The 20,866-nt window shown below is 45.0% G+C and overlaps 1 protein-coding gene across 1 annotated transcript in view; it reads left to right on the forward strand.

Moving 5' to 3' along the window:
- Positions 1–8,079: 8,079 nt before the first annotated feature.
- Positions 8,080–20,866, forward strand: part of LOC103539863 (DISC1 scaffold protein) — a 100,825-nt gene continuing 88,038 nt past the window's right edge. Inside the window, exons 1-2 of the mRNA XM_030446704.1 lie at positions 8,080–8,169; positions 11,691–11,836. Of these exons, the coding sequence (XP_030302564.1) occupies positions 8,080–8,169; positions 11,691–11,836 (236 nt within the window). The remainder of the gene's footprint in view (positions 8,170–11,690; positions 11,837–20,866) is intronic.

The raw sequence follows: 20,866 nt of genomic DNA on the forward strand, positions 1-20,866 counted from the left end.
GCTGCAGGGTGGGACAAGCTGTGGCCACAGCTCCAGGATGGTGTGAGATGTCTCCCACAATGCCAGAATCACTGCCCAGACCCCAGCTATGGCCTTCTCAAACCTCACAGGAATTCTACAGATGTATACAATAGATGTATGCAGTGAGCATCCTGTGGGTAAGATGACAATTTAAACACCTAAAGTCCCAAATAATAACAACAACTTCAGACCCAAACACACAGGGGCTGTGAAAAACAACATAATAATGATGGTTCAGCAGAAAACAATTCCAAATGCAGATGCCAAAAGATGAATGCAGAATTAGCTGTTTACTCAGTGGCTGCACTGTAATGTTTAAATCCCAGTTTCTCTAAAGCAGTAGATATTGAAGACTGAGACACACAAATTTGGGGTAATTTAGGCTTGGGGAGGTTTAATATGGTAAAAAGGACAGTTGCTGAGAAAACATGCCTGTTCTGCTTTTTAAACAACCAGTGCTTTGGTTTCTGCCCCTGTGCTCAGCTCTGGTGAGGCCACACCTCGAGTCCTGTGTCCAGTTCTGGGCCCCTCAGCTCAGGAAGGAGATTGAGGTGCTGGAGCAGGTCCAAAGGAGGGCAACCAGGCTGGTGAAGGGACTCAAGCACAGACCCTATGAGGAGAGGCTGAGGGAGCTGGGGGTGTTGAGGCTGGAGAAGAGGAGGCTCAAGGGAGACCTCATCACTCTCTCCAACTCCCTGAAAGGAGGTTGGAGCCAGGGGGGGTTGGGCTCTTTTGCCTGAAGACTTTCAACAAGACAAGAGGGCACAAAAGGTCTCAAGTTGTGCCAGGGGAGGTTTAGGTTGGAGATTAGAAAGAATTTCTTTCTGGAGAGGGTGATCAGGCATTGGAATGGGCTGCCCAGGGAAGTAGTGGATTCTCCGTGTCTGGAGATATTTCCAAAGAGCCTGGATGTGGCACTGAGTGCCATGGGCTGGGAACTGCAGCGGGAGTGGATCAAGGGTTGGACTTGATGATCTCTGAGGTCCCTTCCAATCCAGCCAATTCTAGGATTCTATTCTATGATTCTCCCAGTTCTGTTAGTTGACCAAAATTTTTGATCTTAGAATAATTCTGGCTGGTCCACACTCCTATGAGCAAAGGTCCCTAAAATCCATCTTTAAATCCTGGACAGCAGCAATCTGAATCTTCAGCTTGTTTGCTAGTGATCAGGTATCTCTAGGGAAACAAGTCCTTTTCTTGGACTTAATAGGTTTATAGGTAAGTTTCTAGGAAAATATTCTGTCAAAATAAACATCAAAAGGCTTTACTCTTTTGGTTGGCATGTCCACTACATTAGCTTTTTTGAGTTATCTGTAATATATGACTCTTAATCCCATAAATATTTCGTAGTAATGAACTGTCAACTCTTGTTTGGAAGTTTTCCCTGACACCAGTTGAGTCCCTGCCTTTGGAAGAGGACCAGAAAATGGTGCTGGTGAAGTCAATGCTGCTCCAATGAAAAAGGAAGAGGATTCTGGAAGCTGAAACCTAAGACAAACACATGAAAATCTCCTCAGTTTCAGATTTCTGTGAGTAGTTTTGAAGAAGCTGTTTACATTTGTTTCAAAAAATTCTGGCTTAGATGCCATCTTTAAGAGTTCTGTGGTTTAATAATAGGGGCTCTTACCATTTGCATTATTATTTTACCCTCTGCCCTTCAATTTATTGTGGTTACTTAGCCATTATGAAGATTACTTTATGCTAATCACATCACAAAGCACATTCCAGAGTTATTGTAAGTACCCACAGGGTTGACTAAAGCACAAATTTAGAACATCTCATTTTGGATAGAGCATGATTGTACATCTAAGCTGCATTTAGATGTACTAAAATCCTTCTGGGGATGGGCTAAGTATATATATACTTCAAAGTTCTTTGCAGATTACCTGAAAATGCCCTTACTTTTACTGGTTTTTTGATGGAAAACAAAGTTTGGGGATTAATTTCACCACTGAAAGTGCAATGAGGTCTTCAGGTTTTATACATTTGAAGTGAAAATGAAGGAAATATGGAAGAACACATTAATTTTCCCTGCAAAAGATGTTACTGAGGGGAAAGAAAAGCTGATGAGCTGAGCCTTGAGGGTGTGCAGGTAGAAAGGAAGCAGCTCAGGGGTTGTGGCTCCAGCAGGATCAGGCAATAAAAAAGTATCTGGCTTGTGCAGAGGGCAGTAAAGTGGGGAGCAGGAGTCCATGGCCCCAGCATAAAACTGAGCTGAGCTGCCCTCTTTTAACCTCCTGGCTCCTTGTGGTCTTGTCCTGAGTCTTCTGGTGAGATATGGCAGCTTGTTTCCTCCTTCCCCATGGGGACAGCCTCCATCTCCCATCTCCATCTGCTTCTGGCCTCCTAGTTCAGTTTCCCTTGCCCATGCTGAAGCTTCTAAAGGTGCCATGAGTGGTTTTAAAGTGTAGGAGAGGAGAAGAGCTTAGGAAAATCCAAAGTAGAACATGAAGACATGAGAATGAAGGTTATTTACTCCTCTGCTCTGTGATAGATGCTGCAGTGCTGCATGTCAGCCTGACTTAAAAAGATCAAGATGTCTTCATCTTGGCAAGATCAAAATAAATAAGCCTAAGATATCTGGCTTTTCCTCATTTTATGCTAGGCAGCCCCCTTTTCTTTTTCTCTCTGAATTTGACTTGAATTCCCAAGCAGAGCTGGCTTCCCAGGAGCAGAATGTTTTGGTGAATATGTTATTTACCACTGAGACAGCCAAGGGCTCTGGGGTAGCAGTGATTTGGGCAGAGAGTGAGAAAACAAAGATGAATGCAAGAGGAAAAAGCAAAGCAGTATTTGCAGCTGAGCTATGAGATGAAGCAGAGGTTGTGAGGGACAGAGAGGTACAGGAAATCTGTTCATGATGGAGCAGGTGCAAGGGGGGGGTCTCATCCCCTGCTGTCAATGGGCAGTGTGGGTACCACACAAAGCAGCAGCCATGGGTAGACAATGAGAGGCTGAGAGGAGGGGGGCAAAATAAGAGGGGGGCAATTCTGGGCTGGCATGAGGGACTCAGGAAGTTGTTTGTTTGAGAAGGAAAGAGGCAGCCCTGCCTTCAGCACACAGGAGGGATTGTTCCAGTTCTCTGGGATTTCTGCTGCAGCATGGCTGATGCTGTAGTTTCCCAGCTGCCTTCGACTGGGGGAAGGTTTTTGGTGGGGAATAAGAGGCTTAAATCCACTTGTGTTCCCAGTTTACTGTAGAGCCAGAGCAACACTATTGCCAGCACAAATAGCACAGGGGAAGGGAAGGAAGGCACAACTGGGAAAAAATAGGGGAGGGAAGAGGCAGGACCATTTCTTTTGGCAGCTGTGCCTGTATATGCTACCCTAATGAAAACTGGGAATCAAGAAATAGCAAAACACTCCAGTTTCACCCTGTCTAATCTACTAGCCATGCAGTAGAAGTTAGACATGTAGTATCCACTGTTAGTTGCACTCTTCTGTGTCATTCTTACACCATTCATCTCACTCCAAACACCTGCTTGCCACCCAAAGGTGCAATAGGGCAAACTGTAGTGGGGAGATCTCTCTGTGAGCTCTGGCTGTCTCATTTGGATCAGGCCTTCCATGAAGAGCACAATTCAAACAGCATCAAAAGCCATGAATACTGTTCCCTCTGACTAGTCCTTGCTTCAGAAATCTGTCTGCAGCTTTTTGCTCAGATGTGCTTCAAGTCCTCTGTAGAAACTGATTCCCATTTCCCTCCAACCCCTTTCCCAAGGTCTGAGGATTGAGTCTGCTGTCCAGGAGCAGCTTTTCTGCTGATAGAGGAACAGCTTGGCAGGTTCTCTCTGTATATGTATATTCACACATACTGCTGATTATCCACTCATGCTGATTCCCCACCTGATGAGTTGTGGTTTGCTAAGTGTTTGGTTATGTTAAGGCTGTTTCTTAAATATACACATAGATATGAGTACATGTGAGGTACAGAAAAGTCACCTGAAGCAGAAGTGTTGAAGTTTAGGACAAGATTCAGAGCAAACAGGGCTTCTTTCTGAATACAGATCATGCCAGGCTTGTTTTGAGTTCATTCATTTAGAGAACAGTTCCCTTTTGGTAGCTTTGGGCTGATGAACTTCTCTGTTGTTCACCATGTAAGCAGCTGAAGCAAGTGCTGCTGCTGCTGAGTTATTTGAGGTAGGAAGAAGAAAGTCTGGCTGCAAAGAGCTGCAGAAGGACCTGGTGAAGCTGAATGACAGGGTGGTCAAAAACCAGCTGAAATTCACTGTGTATAAATTGCACTTAGTGGTAAGAACAGTCCTTGCCTGTAAAAGAACATGAAAACCTCTGAGATGATCAGTGCCACTGAGAAGGTAACTGGGGGATTAGTTGCATATAAGAATATTTAAGCTAAGGGAGTGGCAGCAGCTACAAAAAACCAAATAAAATGCTACAGACTATTGCTAACAGAACACAACAGGAAAATGTGAAGATGCCACCACTGCAGAAATCCATGGCTAACCTGTAGCCTTTCTTAGCCCCCTCATCCCAAAAAGCAAAAAACAGAAAAGGTTTAGAGGGCAGCCCTCAGACAAAGATAATCTAAGGCTTGGAGCAGGTTCTGTACAAGGCCAGTCTGAGTAGACTTTGGAGTTTGGAAAAGGGATCACAGGATGTGATAACACATATGGAAAACATCATGGGCATGGACACATTGGGACAAAAATCTCTGTCCTTCAAGCACTAAAATCTGGCAGCTCTCAAAAGGAGGTGGTCGTAGCTCAAAGCAAGCTCCAGGAGTTGATGCCTCATGCAGCAAGTGGAGACCTGAGGAATCCTCCCTCGTGTTGCTGTGTGTGCCAAAATCTGCAGGGGGTTCCAGGAGAGGCTGGGCAAGCACTTGGAGAGCCTGAGATCCCCTGCAGGTGACTGACTCCAGGAACCAAACAGAGCTGAGGAAGCCCCTGAGCCCAAGGAGAAGTGGTGGGTGCTGCCTTGCTCCAGAGACAACTGCCCTGGGCTTGGAATGGAGCCCAAATGGAGCCTTTGCACCACTACAGCTGCTCTTAAAGAACCAATTTCTCTCTTGGGATGGGAGTGAGCACTGAGATCATCTGAATCAAACCTACTACTGTGGGGCTGAAGGAAGGAGGAGAAGGATGTGTGGCTATTTTTGTTCTGTGAGGCCCAGCTGCTTGCTGTCCTCCCTCACAGGTCAGGAAGGGCACAGACTGGGACATGGGGTCAAAAATTCCCTGAGCGTGTCCTGTGTTTCTTAGTAAACAGACCAAAACTGCAGAACTTCAGTAAGCTGTCAGTTAGATAAAGCTGGGATTTTTTTCTAGCAACTCTTCTGAATGTTGTGAAAACTTCCCTGTGCCCACGAAGGTAATTTTTAACTTAAAATAGCATTTGCTGTATTTGAGAAGGCAGAAACATTCCTGGAGACTAGGATGGATGGATGGAGTCATCTTGAAAAATGCTCATTCTGTGTACATGGTACAACTTCAGCAGTTTATACAGAGCAGGACAGTCATAAAGCTCCCAATATGGGTCACTACAGAAATAAAACTGTCAGAAGAGAAATGCTGGCATAGCATGAAACACCGGGTAATGCTCATGATAACCAGGGAGGAGAAGATCCATGGGAAATGGTGAATTATCTACAGCGCAAAACAGGGGAGGGGAATTTAAGCAGAAATCCATGTTGTTGCCATGATGTGTAAATTCAAGAGGACAGCTTCAGAAAAATTACAGTAATCTTAGAAAAAGGACTTGAAATGATATTGTTCTGGGATAATCTGGTAGGCAGCTGAGCCCCACACAGCTGCTCCCTCACTCTCTCCCAGTGGAATGGGGTAAAAAAAACAGAAAACTTGTGAGCTGAGATGAAGACAGCTCACTGGGGAAGGCCAAAGCTGCATCTGCAAGCAAAGCAAAGTAAGGAATTCATTCACTGCTTCCCATTGGCAGGGAGGTGTTTGGCCATTTCCAGGAAAATGGGGCTCTGTCACAGCCATGTCACAGCTTGGGGAGACAAATGCAACAAATGCAACTTTGGGGGAGACTTTGAGTCTTCCCCCCCTTTCTCCTTCTTTTCCCCAGTCTTTACTGCCATGCACAGAGGCCTTGAGCAACCTGATCTGGTTGATGATTTCCCTGCTTACTGCAGGGGGGTTGGACTGGATGACCTTGAGAGGTCCCTTCCAACCCCAATTATTCTAATAATTCTATAATTCTACATCACTGTGGTAATTTGTTGTGTCTGTGTCCCTTCCCAGCTCCTGGTGCACCCCCAGCCTACTTGCTGGTGGGGTGGTGTGAGGAGCAGAAGAGGCCTTGACACTGTGTAAGCTCTGCTCAGCAGTAACCAAAAGATCCCTGAGTTATCAGCGTTGTTTTGGTGACAAATCCGAGCTGCAGCACCACACAGACTGCTCTGAAGAAAATTGCCTCTGTACCAGAACAAACCCATACATATAGATAAGCCACAGGCACAAAAACAACTGCAACAAAATGAGAAGGCTCTGTGTTTGACACCAAGAGATGTGAAGCTGGACAGAAGTGATGAAAATATTTATGGAGCAGAGGCTGAGTTCACGTTTAATCTACAGGAAGGCAACAAACACCATCCTACCTGATTGTACCCAAGCCTTGCTGGATTTGATGAGTATCTGACCCATGATGGCTGCAAGAGCCCAGCAGTGCACAGTCTGGCAACCTGTAGAAACAAATAATTTCCCAACATCTTATTTGCTGCTAAATCACCCAATGTAGCCACATCCCCCTGAAGCTGGGACCTGAAGGACCTCAAGTAGTGTGTTCAGTTTTGGGTCCTTCCCTACAGAGAGGACCTGAGTGTGTCCAAAGGCAGGGCAATGAATCTGGTGAAGGGTTTGGAGTCTGTGTCTTATGAGGAGCAGCTGAGGGAGCTGGGTTTGTTTAGCCTGGAGAAAAGGAGGCTGAGGGGAGACCTGATCACCATCTACAGCTCCCTGAAAGGAGGTTGAAAAGAGGTGAGGATCATAGAATCATAGAATTTTCAGGGTTGGAAGGGACGTTTAAGATCATCCAGGTCCAACCCCCTGCCATGGGCAGAGACACCTCCCACAGCCCAGATTGCTCCAAGCCCCATCCACCCTGGCCTTAAAAACTTCCAGGGATGGATGGGGCTTCCACCACCTCTCTGGGCAACCTGTGCCAGGGTCTCACCACCCTCATGGGGAAGAACTTCCTCACATCCAACCTCAATCTCCCCTCCTCCAGCTGGAACCCATTCCCCCATCTCCTATCCCTGCCTGACAGCCTCAAAAGTCCCTCCCCAGCTTTCCTGTAGCCCCTTCAGCCCCTGGAAGGCCACAATGAGGTCTCCTGGGAGCCTTCTCCTCTCCAGACTGAATAACCCCAACTCTCTCAGTCTCTCCTCATAGCAGAGGTGCTCCAGCCCTCTGATCATCCTCCTGCCCCTTCTCTGGACACTCTCCAGCACCTCCACCTCTTTCTTGGCACAGGCAATCCAAAACTGGACGCAGGACTCCAGAGGGGTCTCAGGAGAGCAGAGCAGAGGGGGAGAATCCCTTCCCTCCACCTGAGCCACCCTTCTCTTGGTGCAGCCCAGGATCTGCTTAGGGATCTGCCTGTCCGGTGAAGTTACAAGTGACAGGACAAGAGGCAATGGCCTCGAGTTGCACTAAGGGAGGACAGGATGTCAGAATTTCTTCACCGAAAGAAGGTGAAGGCGGCATTGGGACCGCCCAGGTCAGTGGTGGAGTCACCGCGCTGGGATGTATTTAAAACAGCGCTTAGGGATATGGCTTAGTTAAGGACTTGTGTTAAGTTAACGCTTTCACTCGATGATCTCGAAGGTCTTTTCCAACCAAGGTAGTTCTGAGATCCTCTGCCCCCTTCTCTTAGGACTTCCCGCCCGGGCCCTTAGCGCTGAGCACGGCGCTGCCAACCCGACTCCTCCCGCAACCCCCTCGGCCTTCCCGGGGCGGTGGAGCAGCCTGGGACCCGCCTCCGGCTGGGAGGGAAGGAGGGAGGGACCGGCGTCACCGCCGCTTTCCGCCCCGGTGAGGGAAGGAGAGAGTCGGGGAAGGGGCGGGGGGACACCGGAATGGGGCTGGGAGACACCGGGTTGTGGCAGCTGCAGCCCCGGCCGGGCCGTCCCCACAGGCGGCACGGCGGGGGCAGAGGACGCGCTCAGGTGAGCGGGGACGAGCGGAGGGTTCCGCGGTTGCTGAGGGGGAGGAGGGCGGGAGGAGGAGGGAGAGAGGAAGAGGGGTAACGGCGGGGATCCCTTTCCCCACTCCCACCCTCCTCCTGCCGCCGGCGCGGCTGGCTGGTTGTCCCCGGAGGGTCGGAACGGGTGCGTTGCGCTGAGGGAAGCCGGGGAAGGGCGAGGGTTTTGGGGGAGAGAAGCTGAGCCCTAACGGGGCCGGGGCCGGCAGCGCTTTTCCCGGCTGGAGGAGCCGGGAGGCTCGGTTGGACGCTGCTTTCAGGCGAGGAGGGCCAGCAGCTCGTCGTGTGGGAAGTCGAGATGAATATTAGAGCTTTTGGGTTGAAAGAATACGGATCTTTCATTTTGAAAGTTTGGTGGGGTTTGGGTTTTTGATATTGTTTAATTTTTATTTTGTTTTTTAAGTCCCCAGTGGTGTTAGGCATTTATCTCACAGTAAATGTAGTCTAAGAAAGTGTGTTACAACATTGACATAACATTATTATTATTATTATTACTTTAATCATCACCACTCAATTATTATTTTAACTAAAAATGTCATCATCATTCCTCAAGTTATTATTTTAACTAAAGACATTAAGATCATCATTACTCAAAATTATTATTTTAACTGCAGATATGATCATCACCACTCAAAATTATTATTATTTTAACTAAAGATACTATCATCACCACTCAAAATTATTATTTTACCTAAAATATTGTTACTATTTCAACAAGTTCCTCGATGTTCAGCTCTATCCCTGTGGAAACAGTTGTATTGATACAAAGTTGCATAATGTTTGGTGTTTTTTTTTTTTCCGAAGTAGCTGCAAAATTGGGAAGGAATAGAAAAGTCCTCCATACAGTATCTCTCGGCTTGTTTGAAGGGAAGAAAAAGGAAACTGCCATCTCAGTGGAGCAGCTGTGTGTATATACTCATAGGAATACCCACATTTTAAGACTGTTCCTTCTGGGGTGGATGTGCTGCCTTCCTTCTCCCTTCATAGCTGCAGCCATCAGAAAGTTTATGGCCCAAGCTGAGCTCTTCACACTGGTGCTGGCAAAAGGCTGGAGCTGTGGGGAAAATTCAGAAAAAAAATAAAATTCTTTACCTTTCCTAGGAGATCCGGGGAGGAAAAGCACATCCCTCATCTGGTGCTTTGGGACTGTTTGGTTCTTTGAGCTCTGTCAGTCCTGCAGAGCTTTCTGCAAACACTTCAGTTGTCCTTGCCAACAGTTCAGGAGAAAACAGCTGGTTCATGTTTTGGGCATCCATAAACTTTCTGTACAGGTGCTTGAGGAACTCTTGCTGTGCCAAGAAGGCCAATGGCATCCTGGGCTGGATCAGGAACAGCGTGGCCAGCAGGTCCAGGGAAGGGATTCTGCCCCTGTGCTCAGCTCTGGGGAGGCCACAGCTTGAGTCCTGTGTCCAGTTCTGGGCCCCTCAGCCCCTCAGGAAGGAGATTGAGGTGCTGGAGCAGGTCCAGAGAAGAGCAAGGAGGCTGTGAAGGGATCCAGCACAAGTGCTGTGAGGAAGGGCTGAGGGAGCTGGGGGTGTTGAGGCTGGAGAAGAGGAGGCTCAGGGGAGACCTCATCACTCTCTCCAACTCCCTGAAAGGAGGTTGGAGCCAGGGGGGTTGGGCTCTTTTCCCAGGCAACTCTCAGCAAGATAAGAGGGCACAGAAGGTCTCAAGTTGTGCCAGGGGAGGTTTAGGTTGGAGATTAGAAAGAATTTCTTTCTGGAGAGGGTGATCAGACATTGGAATGGGCTGCCCAGGGAAGTAGTGGATTCTCCGTGTCTGGAGATATTTCCAAAGAGCCTGGATGTGGCACTGAGTGCCATGGGCTGGGAACTGCAGCGGGAGTGGATCAAGGGTTGGACTTGATGATCTCTGAGGTCCCTTCCAACCCAGCCAATTCTAGGATTCTATGAATAGAGATTTGAGAGCTCTGCAGTAAAGTGCTTTTAGAATAAAGGCTTTTACAGAACACATCCTAGCAAGCACTGCTAGAAATGAAATGGGATTTATCAAAGAAATGAACAAAGTACACTAGGATGTGTTATTTCTGGTTTTGTCCTTTCATATTCCTTAATTCACTTGCTAATTTCCAGCTAGCCTTGGAGTAACTCTTGAAAATGGGAGTTCCACTTTATTAAACTTTTCTTGTTTAAAACCCAAGTTCCTTTAGTCCTGTTGTGTGGGTATCCCCCCATCTCACTGCTCAAGTTCAAGTTGTTGTGGTTCCTCTGAAGAAGGCACTGAGAATTATTAAAGGTACAGGAGGATTTTATTTTTGGCAGGGCTTTTGGGCTCTTATGAAAAAAAAAACCAGGTATGTCTAAATACTTGATTTAAAAAGAAAAAAGCTGAGTTTAGAGGTTTGTGGTTACTTAAAATGTGGTTATGGTGGGTCAAGGGGACATAAGCAAACCCCCAAATGCTTATGAACAGTGTTTTGTATGCTTGAGATAAGACCATGCTGAACTGCCTTTTTTTTTCTGATTTCCCAGTGCTTATACTATCAAAGTTCCCAGTTTTCTGTATAGCTTTTATTTTCCCTGCCCAGACTTTAACCTGTTCTCATCCATGATACTGATGATTCCAGTGCAGCAGCACTCCAAAGAGGAAAGTGTTGTATTGCTGCTGGCTTCCTCTGTCTTTAAATGTAGATAAATCAGCCTTTGTTCTCTGCAGTAAAGTCAAAAGTTTGGGTTTAGGCTGCTGCTGCTGGAGTTACGTGGGACTCAGGGCAAAGAGGATTTATTAGCACCAGGATAAATTAATAGTGGCAAACAGGAAGACAGAAAGCACTGCAAACAATGTTTTATACTCACAAAAGCAACCCCCCTAAAGGTTAATTCTGACTTTGTTCACAAATTAGACACACTTGGTTAGGTTTTTTAGGGTTTTTTTTTTTTGCTCACCATAACTTGGGCCTCTGACAGATCCTGAACCACCTGACCTTGCAAAGGAGAGTCACTGGAGTGTGTAACACCTCCTGAGTGCTTGTCAGGAGATGATTTTTTTTCATTTTAGCATTGGATTTTCTCATTGAGCTGCAGACAGAGTGTGGCCATTCCTTGTTTTGGCCATAATGAATATTAACATCTCCTGTGGACACAGATTTTCTTACCTGCTTTGGACTCTTGGCCCAAAGGTGACCAGAAAGGAACCTGGGGGGTTGCCATAGTGATTTCCAAATTCATCCTTAGCATGTTGTGTCTTTTTCTGGAGAACAGCCCTTTCATGGTGTGTCACTTAGATTAGGATTGAGCCTGGGGTATGTTGTAATACTATTCAATATTCTTGTAGGAAACTGTTGCAAAACCCTTATGTATTGGGGGTGAATGTGCCCTTTGTAGATCAGCAGCCACACGAGGAAGAACGTGGCACTGGACAAAGGCCACTGCTATGTTAATATCATTATTTGGAGGTGTTGACTTAATTCTGTGTCATGTTACCTGTTTAACACTCCATTTAATTTTCTTTTTTCTTCTCTTTTAGCATATATGCAAAGACTCCATTAACTGCTCACCTGAAAAGATGCTTTCAGGGAGAAATGTTTCTTTACCAACATCTAACAACCTCCTAGCTGCTGCTGCTGCCCTGCAAGGAGTCAACTTAGTTTGTTTGTTAAACATGAGTGTGCTGTATGGACACTGAATTAGCCATTGCTGTGGAATTCCTTACCTGTTTCTTGGTGGTGAGAATGTGAAGTGGCTTGGTGACTGATCTGAAGTCTGGAGACACTGGGGAGATGATGTGCTTGTCTCAAGTAAGGTTTCTTGGTTCAGTGGGATCCCTTTGGGACATGCAGAGCTTGGGTTCTGCCTCCCCTTTTTCTGTGCAATTCTGCTCTCTCTGCTTCAGGCTCTGCATCTCTGCCATGCTTTCCTCCAGCACATCCACCTCTCATTAGCTCTGTGTGATTAATTAGTACTGGGGACCCTGCTGCCTAATGGGTAGGATTGGTGGCACTTTCTATTCTTTCTCACCTCCTCTTCCTCTCAGTCTTGCTGCTTATAAATAGGTGTGTTAGTTGTGTGACCCTGGTACCAGACTAAATTGTCTACTTACTGTGGTCCTTCTATCTTCTGTCAGTATCTTTATTGGTGACAACAAGAAGTGGAGAAATATTTTGATTTTTTTTTTACTTTGCAAAGTAAATATTCACTATGTTATCAGCTATGTAATCAGAACTATGGATCCAAAGTGGGAAATGCAGTTTCTTAACAGTGCTTACCTGGTTCCTGTTGTTTCAGAGCTGTGTTACCTGTATTTATAGAGCAAACAGCACCCAAGTCAGAACTGCAAGTGTAATATCAGTTTGCTAAGCACAGCACATGGAGGCTTAGAGGATAAAATCTGCCAGGAAAAGCCCTGTGTGGGAGAAGTGGCTGCTTGAAACTGAGAGCAAAATGAGTGTGATGTGTGTGAACTTCCCCTGTTCCCTGGGATGGCTGAGGAGCTGATTGTTTGTAGGGATTTAGTGGGCTTGGGTTGAAAGGCTTCTTTTGTTGGGCTGAGAGGTCAGTGGGGCAGGAAACCATTACAGAAGAAAATCTCTTAGTAGAGCAACTTTGAGGCAACCTGTGGAGCAAAAAGTCAAGAGGTTGATAGTGAGTATTGCAAAACTAAGAGGGAAGGGGTTGGTATCTGTGGGAGAGGCAAGAACTGAGAGCTGAGAGATCATTAGGTTTGCTGAGTTGTTCTGCAAGCCTCCAGATCTGTGGAAGGTAGGTAAGGCAGATGACATTGCTCTAGTTTTTCAAGACCTTGCTAGAATTCTGTATAATAATAATAATACTGGGAAAATAGTCAAATGATAGTAATGTGCCTGCAAATAATGAAGTTTGACAATGGCTTTGACAACTCAGATGATAGATAGGGTGAACAGAGCAGTCTCTAGCCCAGCTCATCTGGCTGGTCCTGATTTGAGTTGAGATTGGCAGTCAACTCTTTGTGTCTAAAAAGTTGTTTTGAACACTCTTAGGAACCCATTCTTGTGGTCTTTTTTGGTGGTGTGGTGTTTTTTTGTTTGTTTTCTTTTAAAATGAAAAATCTCCAGAGAGCTTGAGAAGTGGAAGGACAGTTTTGTCCTGCTAGTAAGCTGCTTCCTTGTTGTTTTAGTGGAATGCTGCATGTATTTTTTTCCCCATACAACAGCAAGCATCCTCCTTTCCACTGACATCACCTTAGTTTTCTGGATTACCTCTTGCAGATATGCAGGCACCTGGAATGGTGCTGGTGGAGACTTATGTCAAGGCCAAATGTTTAGAGCTTCAGGCTTTTTTCTTACATTGTGGCCATCTAATTCTTGTGGTCTGATTTATTTTATTTTATTTTATTTTATTTTATTTTATTTTATTTTATTTTATTTTATTTTATTTTATTTTATTTTTTCTCTTCCCACCCACACAGATGTCTTACTCTGGGGAAACATCCTGAGGTTCCAAGGAAGGAGTGTCACTGAGCCTGGTCAGTGCAGTAAATCCAGGCAGTCTCAGCTCCAGAAAATACCTGGATTGTTGTTGTGAGGGCTAAGCTGACCTTATCAGGAAGGACTTTGTTTTTCCCTGCTGTTGGAGAGCAGAGCTTTAGGGATAAGAGCTTTCCCTGCTGTTAGGTTTTTGGTTACTGGGAGAGGGACAAGGTTGAATTTCACAAGCTGGGTGAAGGTCCAGGTGTTTCCTATTGCTAATGGGGACCCAGCTGGTGTGGGAACGGGCAGCTCAGCTGTTTGCTGGGGCTCATTCCCATTTCTAGAACACTGCATTCATCTGTCAGATTTTGCACTCATGCCTCAGGCTCTGATCAGCAAGAGCTGAGCTCTCTCTGTGTCCATGTTCCCAGTTCTTCTCTTGAAGAGCAAGAAGCACACCAGTCTCAGGAGCAGCAGGATGGAGAGCTGCTGCTTTTCGTAGAATCCTAGAACTCGCTGGGTTGGAAGGGACCTCAGAGATCATCAAGTCCAACCCTTGATCCACTCCCGCTGCAGTTCCCAGCCCATGGCACTCAGTGCCACATCCAGGCTCTTTGGAAATATCTCCAGACATGGAGAATCCACTACTTCCCTGGGCAGCCCATTCCAATGTCTGATCACCCTCTCCAGAAAGAAATTCTTTCTAATCTCCAACCTAAACCTCCCCTGGCACAACTTGAGACCTTTTGTGCCCTCTTGTCTTGCTGAGAGTTGCCTGGGAAAAGAGCCCAACCCCCCCCTGGCTCCAACCTCCTTTCAGGGAGTTGGAGAGAGTGATGAGGTCTCCCCTGAGCCTCCTCTTCTCCAGCCTCAACACCCCCAGCTCCCTCAGCCCTTCCTCACAGCACTTGTGCTGGATCCCTTCACAGCCTCCTTGCTCTTCTCTGGACCTGCTCCAGCACCTCAATCTCCTTCCTGAGCTTCCTGAGGGGCCCAGAACTGGACACAGGACTCAAGCTGTGGCCTCACCAGGGCTGAGCACAGGGGCAGAATCCCTTCCCTGGACCTGCTGGCCACGCTCTTCCTGATCCAGGCCAGGATGCCATTGGCCTTCTTGGCTACCTGGGCACACTGCTGGCTCATGTTCAGCTTCCTGTCAATCCAGACTCCCAGGTCCCTCTCTGTCTGGCTGCTCTCCAACCACTCTGGTCTTTTGCATTGCATTACTGTAGCTGGATTTTCTTTGATTTCTTAATGTTGATGTGGTTGCTCTGCTCCCCATGGGAGTGACAAGGGGGGAGTGCCAGCATCTGTGCATCAGGAGTGATGTGGGGTCTTAGGGTCATGAGATAGCCCTGGGCACCCTGGATGGTGCCAGGCTCTGCTCTGCAGTGGGACAGCCCTTTTTTTGGCAGGGGACTGTGCTGGAACTTTGCTCCTGTCCTGCTGGGGCAGTGCAAATTGTGAGAGACCCTCATTAAAATTTGTTTTGGGAGGCGTTTGGCTGCCACTGCCTGGAGCACGACACCAGCACAGCTGGTCCTTCTCTGGGGTTTTGCTGCACTGACTCAAACTGGGTAATAATCAACAAGAATTGCATTTCCCCATTCACTGGGAAGCCTGAATGTGCTGGTGGGGAGACATCTGCTGTAGTGTTCCCATGCTTGTAGTCTGCCAAAAAGTGAGGACAGAGCTTGGCCATGAGCTTGCTCCACTTGATGGCTCCTCTGAGCATCAAGCCTGGCTGCTTCCTATGAGAGTGAAGGAAAATCTTATTGTGGGGTAAGAAAAAAAATCAGCTCTCACTCCTGTCCTGTGTGCAGTGAGTAGCAGGGGGTTTGTTCTTTTAGCAGATTGGGAATTTTCCTCCTCTGGTGCCAGCTTTTGCCAGGGACAGAGTTTTCCATAAGTTCATCAGCTCCAGGGCCAGGTGAGGAACCATTTCATATCAGCCAGGCAGGTGCTCTCTGCCTGTGCTTAGTTTTTCAGCACTACATTTGTTATTGTCTTCCCCTGTATGAGGCAGGCCTGGGAACAGGTAACCAGTGTTGATATTTTGGGAACAACAATTCATGGGATTTCTGGTGGCCCTTTTGAATTTTTCTGCCTTGCCCTGTCCTTCTTCAGGGCTTTGAGTGCCCCTAGTAAGGTTTTTTAATTTTTATTTTTGAGTTGAATAGGTTGCCACTTTCTTTCTGTATTAATTTAATGTATTTATTATTTTTTTTTTTTTGTAACTAGTGGTAACAGTTTGTAGCAACATTTTTGCTGTGTTTCTGTTGAGCTTAGTGTGGCATTGAATTTCTTGGTGAGGGTCCAAACCTTTTCACTGGATCTGAACACACACAATCTTCTTATATTACTGCTTCCAGTCTTTCTGTGCTTTGCCTGGGCCATTAATTTGAAAATCTGGGCATTAACTGTGGCCAGAACAACATCAGTGTGGCTGTGGTTTTAATATTGAAAGGCCAGCATGAATATTTGGTGCAAGCCTTACAAGAAGGACATGGGGTTGCTGTCTTTCTCCCAGATCTTTTCTTAGGAGCAGTTGTTCCACATGTTAGCTGTCCAAAAATGATCTCTAATGGCTTGAAAATCATGATGTAAAATATCAGAGGAGTTTTTAAAAGAAGGATTACAATGCAAGGAGCTAAGTTGGGAATAATAATAATAATAATAATAATCAAAAAACCCCCAAGCAGACCAGGTGAGGACAACACAGGACAGATCATAGAATCATAGAATCGTAGAACTGGCTGGGTTGGAAGGGACCTCTGAGATCATCAAGTCCAACCCTTGATCCACTCCCGCTGCAGTTCCCAGCCCATGGCACTCAGTGCCACATCCAGGCTCTTTGGAAATATCTCCAGACACGGAGAATCCACTACTTCCCTGGGCAGCCCATTCCAATGGCTGATCACCCTCTCCAGAAAGAAATTCTTTCTCATCTCCAACCTAAACCTCCCCTGGCACAACTTGAGACCTTTTGTGCCCTCTTGTCTGCTGAGAGTTGCCTGGGAAAAGAGCCCAACCCCCCCCTGGCTCCAACCTCCTTTCAGGGAGTTGTAGAGAGTGATGAGGTCTCCCTGAGCCTCCTCTTCTCCAGCCTCAACACCCCCAGCTCCCTCAGCCCTTCCTCACAGGACTTGTGCTGGATCCCTTCACAGCCTCCTTGCTCTTCTCTGGACCTGCTCCAGCACCTCAGTCTCCTTCCTGAGGGGCTGAGGGCCCAGAACTGGACACAGGACTCAAGCTGTGGCCTCCCCAGAGCTGAGCACAGGGGCAGAGTCCCTTCCCTGGACCTGCTGGCCACACTGTTCCTGATGCAGCCCAGGATGCCATTGGCCTTCTTGGCTACCTGGGCACACTGCTGGCTCATGTTCAGCTTTCTGTTTTTGTTTATGTATTTTAAACACCAGAATTTCAAAGTAGTGGAAGAAGAAAGAGACCAGCACCCCAAACCCCTTAAATTTGAAATAACACCAAGAAAGAAAAACCATATAGAAATAACTGTATTTGTGCAGTAAGTTATATGGGAAATACCCATCCATGGCATGGTTGTGGCTGCCTGGTGCAGAGTATTCAGATTTATCTTTTGCCATGCCCACTTATAATTAGACTTTTTGGGCTGCATAGGGTAGAGATGGTATTCCCCAGCAGGGGTGGTCTTCCTCCTTCCCTTGCCAGGAATTTTGTGCAAGAGGCAAGTTTTGTTGCAGCTGTTCAGAGGTGATGTTAGGGTTTTTTTTTTCAGGCATAACACTCTTGGCACCATTTAAGGGATTACTGTTTTGAAAGGCAAGTGTCTTGAGAGGGTTGTAGTCTACCAGATGGGTCTCTCTTGTCCTCCAGTTGGCAAGCAGCCTAGGAAAAGGTACCAAAATAATTTTTCATACAGCAAACTGAAATAATGCCTGGAGAGAAATGCTCTCCAATGTTTATACAACCAGTAAAAAAGCCTCAGTAATAAACATTTTGTGAAATAACTGGAGTAGATCAAAGTGACATTCAAGTGATGCTCATGAGCATCATTTAATCACCAGCTAAGTGCTAAAGATCTGCTGGGAAATAGGAATTCCTAAATTATAATGCCTTGCTGTGTCAGTCTTGCTTAAGGCACTGACCATCACTGCAACTTGTGATTTCTGTGAGTGTGCTGGATGCTTAAATGCTGAATGAGGACCTACTTACTGCAAGTACTGAACTTCATTCTTCATTTTGGTGATAGAAAGTCAGCTGCTCCCAGCTTCCAGAAGGTAATGTAACTATTGTGTGAAAATGTCCTTGTGACTCCTTTGTGGAGTTAAGAAGGATAAATGGGTTTCTTGGGAAGCATCTTCACAGGTGAAACTCGAACTGTTGCTCTGGGTGACTGGTGGAATACTGCAAATCCACAGACTTCCATTTAAAGCTGTGTTAAAGGGTGGTTTGTATGGAAAGGCAGCTCAGGAGGTCTCTGGTCCAGCTTCCAGCTGACTCTCAGCTTGGACCAGGCTGCTCAGGGTTTTATCAAGACCCCCAGGGACTCCACATCATCTCTGGGCAGTCTTGCCCCACCAGGTGAAAAGTTTTTCTTTGGATCAAGTCTAAATCTCTCTTGTCATAGCTACCTCCATCTCTTTTTTTGTTTTCTTTTTGTTTGGGGTTTTTTGGGGGGTTTTTTTGGCCTCCCTCTGCAGCCTGCTGAGTAGGGATTGCCTGTTGCTATAATGAGGGTAATCAGATGCCATTTATAACATCTTTAAAAGTCTTAAGAGTGGAGCACATGGCATTCTTTTATTTATTTTTTCCTTACTATAGCATCAAATAGCAGTGCATTTGTTGAGAAGTACTCTTGCTGCAAATTATCTTTACACCCAAAGAGGGGCATTCTAACCCTAAAGATGGCCTTAGTTGTGTCTTCATGGCTTTCTCTGGTAGAGAAGTCCCCAGAAATCCTTCACTTATGACTCAGACTTTAAGGCAATTTAATGTTTAAGGCATTGCAATGGTTTTTGTTCAGGAAAACCTATGTGACATTTTTATTGTACAAGAAAATGAAAATCCATGTGTCTCCTCAGTGTCCTCAGTTTGATTTATGTGTCTCCCCAGCTTTATTGACACCTCTTTGTTTTGTAAGGCTGTTCAGGTAAGATGTTCCCTGCTCTCTAAGGGATGGAGGGAGAGTTGTGAAGCTTTTCAAGTCCTCTTAAAAATCCTGAATTTTCCTTTCCTGGAAGTCACTGGAGGATTTAAAAGGCTTCCAGCTTAAAGGTAAAACTGTTTTACAGGAATTAGAGGAGTTAATCAATGAACAACTTCTGTCTAAAGGACTATCCTACTGGAATTAATAAATATACTTTATAAATATAATTTCCTGTATCAGATCTGTGATTAGTAGACACTTGTTTAGGTATGGAATACAAAAATGTAGGGCAGGCTCAACTGATGTTATCTTCTAACTTAAGGGATCATCTAAATTATTAGGTTTGCTTCAAAGTTGAACTTCCAGTGGAACTTGTATCCCACACAGAGATAACATTATTGACAGGGTTTGGCTCAGGCAGACTCACAACTCCAAGGTCTGATAGTTGTAGACAGCAAATTCTGTCTGAATTAGACATAAATTTAGACAGAAAATTCCTGTCCAAATGCTGCTTTTAAAATTTGCAATCTTTTCCCATGGAGACAGCACTTACAAAGGTACAAGCCTTAGCTTTATTCTCTCAGTGAAAAGAACTTCTTTTTTTTCTTTCTTTTTTTCTTTCTTTTTTTCCTTCTTTTTATTTCTTTTTTTTCTTTCTTTCTTTTTTTTTTTCTCTTTTTCTTTCTTTTTTTTTCTTTTTTTTTCTGTCTTTTTCTTTCTTTTTTCTTTCTTTTTTCTTTTTATTTCTTTTTTTCTTCTTTTCTTTTTTTTCTTTCTTTTTCTTTTTATTTTTTCTTTGTTTCTTTCTTTTTCTTTTTTCTTTCTTTTCTTCTTTTCCTTTCTTTTCTCTTTCTTTTCTTCTTTCTTCCTTTTTCTTTCTCTCTTTCTTCACTTTCTTTTCTTCCTTCTCTCTTTCTCTCACTTTCTCTCTTCTTTTTTTCTCTTTTTTTCTTTTTTTCCTTTTTTTCTCTCTTTTTTCTCTCTTTTTTCTCTCTTTTTTTTCTCTTTTTTTTCTCTTTTTTTTCTCTTTCTCTCTTTTTTCTCTCTTTTTTTCTCTCTTTTTTCTCTCTTTCTCTCTCTTTTCTCTCTCTTTTTCTCTCTTTTTCTCTCTTTTTCTCTTCTTTTCTCTCTCTTTTCTCTCTTTTTTTCTCTCTTTTTTCCTCTTTTTTTTTTTTTCTTTAGCTTCTTCCAGGAGTCCTGTGAGAGTCCTTACTCCTCTCTTAAGCATGCTTTCCACTTGGGTAAGTGATGAGCTTCTCACATGGTCTATTTTAACCACAAACAGATTATTGCTCTTAAAATGCTTTACTTTTCTTGAGAGGAGCTGCAGCAGCCCTGCTGCTACTTTTTATTACCAGTAATCCTTCTCAGGAGTGCTGTGCCCAAACCTGAAAAGATTCAGGGAAAGAAATCCCATGCTGCTGCTACACTGATACCACCCAGAGCTTCTGAACACACAACTGAAAGGTTCAGGCAAGTTTGTGCTGCTTGCAGAGGAACCTGCTGATCCTGAGTTCTGAATGTCTGTAACAAATAAAAAAAAAGTCCCTATTGGAACTCAGAGTTAATAATCTGTATTTATTCTGGAAGGTAATTTTGAATGACACTCAAAGTTTTCCTCTGCCAAGCTTTTTGTTAGTGAAGCAAATCATTTCAGGTGTGCATGTTTAACACCATATGGTACAATCTGCACCTTCTTTTATCCATTTTAAAATGCTAAGCTGAAAACCAGAATATTTTGACCTGAAAAACTCTTTCATTGGCTATTGAGACAATCTTTTGTTTGTTTGTTTGTTGTAGAGAAAACTGTTGAAAGGTCAGATTTTGACTTTGGCATCACATCAGTTTTGAACTTGAAGGTTGTTTTGTCTTAAGACTTGGTTTCATTACAGCATCACACAGAGTCCTTGGCACCCAAGAAACATCTGCAAGCCATCTCATGAAAGGGCACTGATTTTTTTTTGAAGATTAATACCCATTGCTTTTAATTTAGATAATAAGAGCAGACAGGTAAGGTTCCAAAAAGGTGCAGATCCTATGGCCTTATCCATAAGTAGGGCTACTTAAATTACAAAACAGCTTGTGACAGAAATAAGTGAAAAATAAAGCAAAATAAAAAAAACCTCAGGCAAA

This window comes from Calypte anna, chromosome 3 (genome assembly GCF_003957555.1).
Source record: "Calypte anna isolate BGI_N300 chromosome 3, bCalAnn1_v1.p, whole genome shotgun sequence".
In the NCBI taxonomy this organism is placed as follows: Eukaryota; Metazoa; Chordata; class Aves; order Apodiformes; family Trochilidae; genus Calypte; species Calypte anna.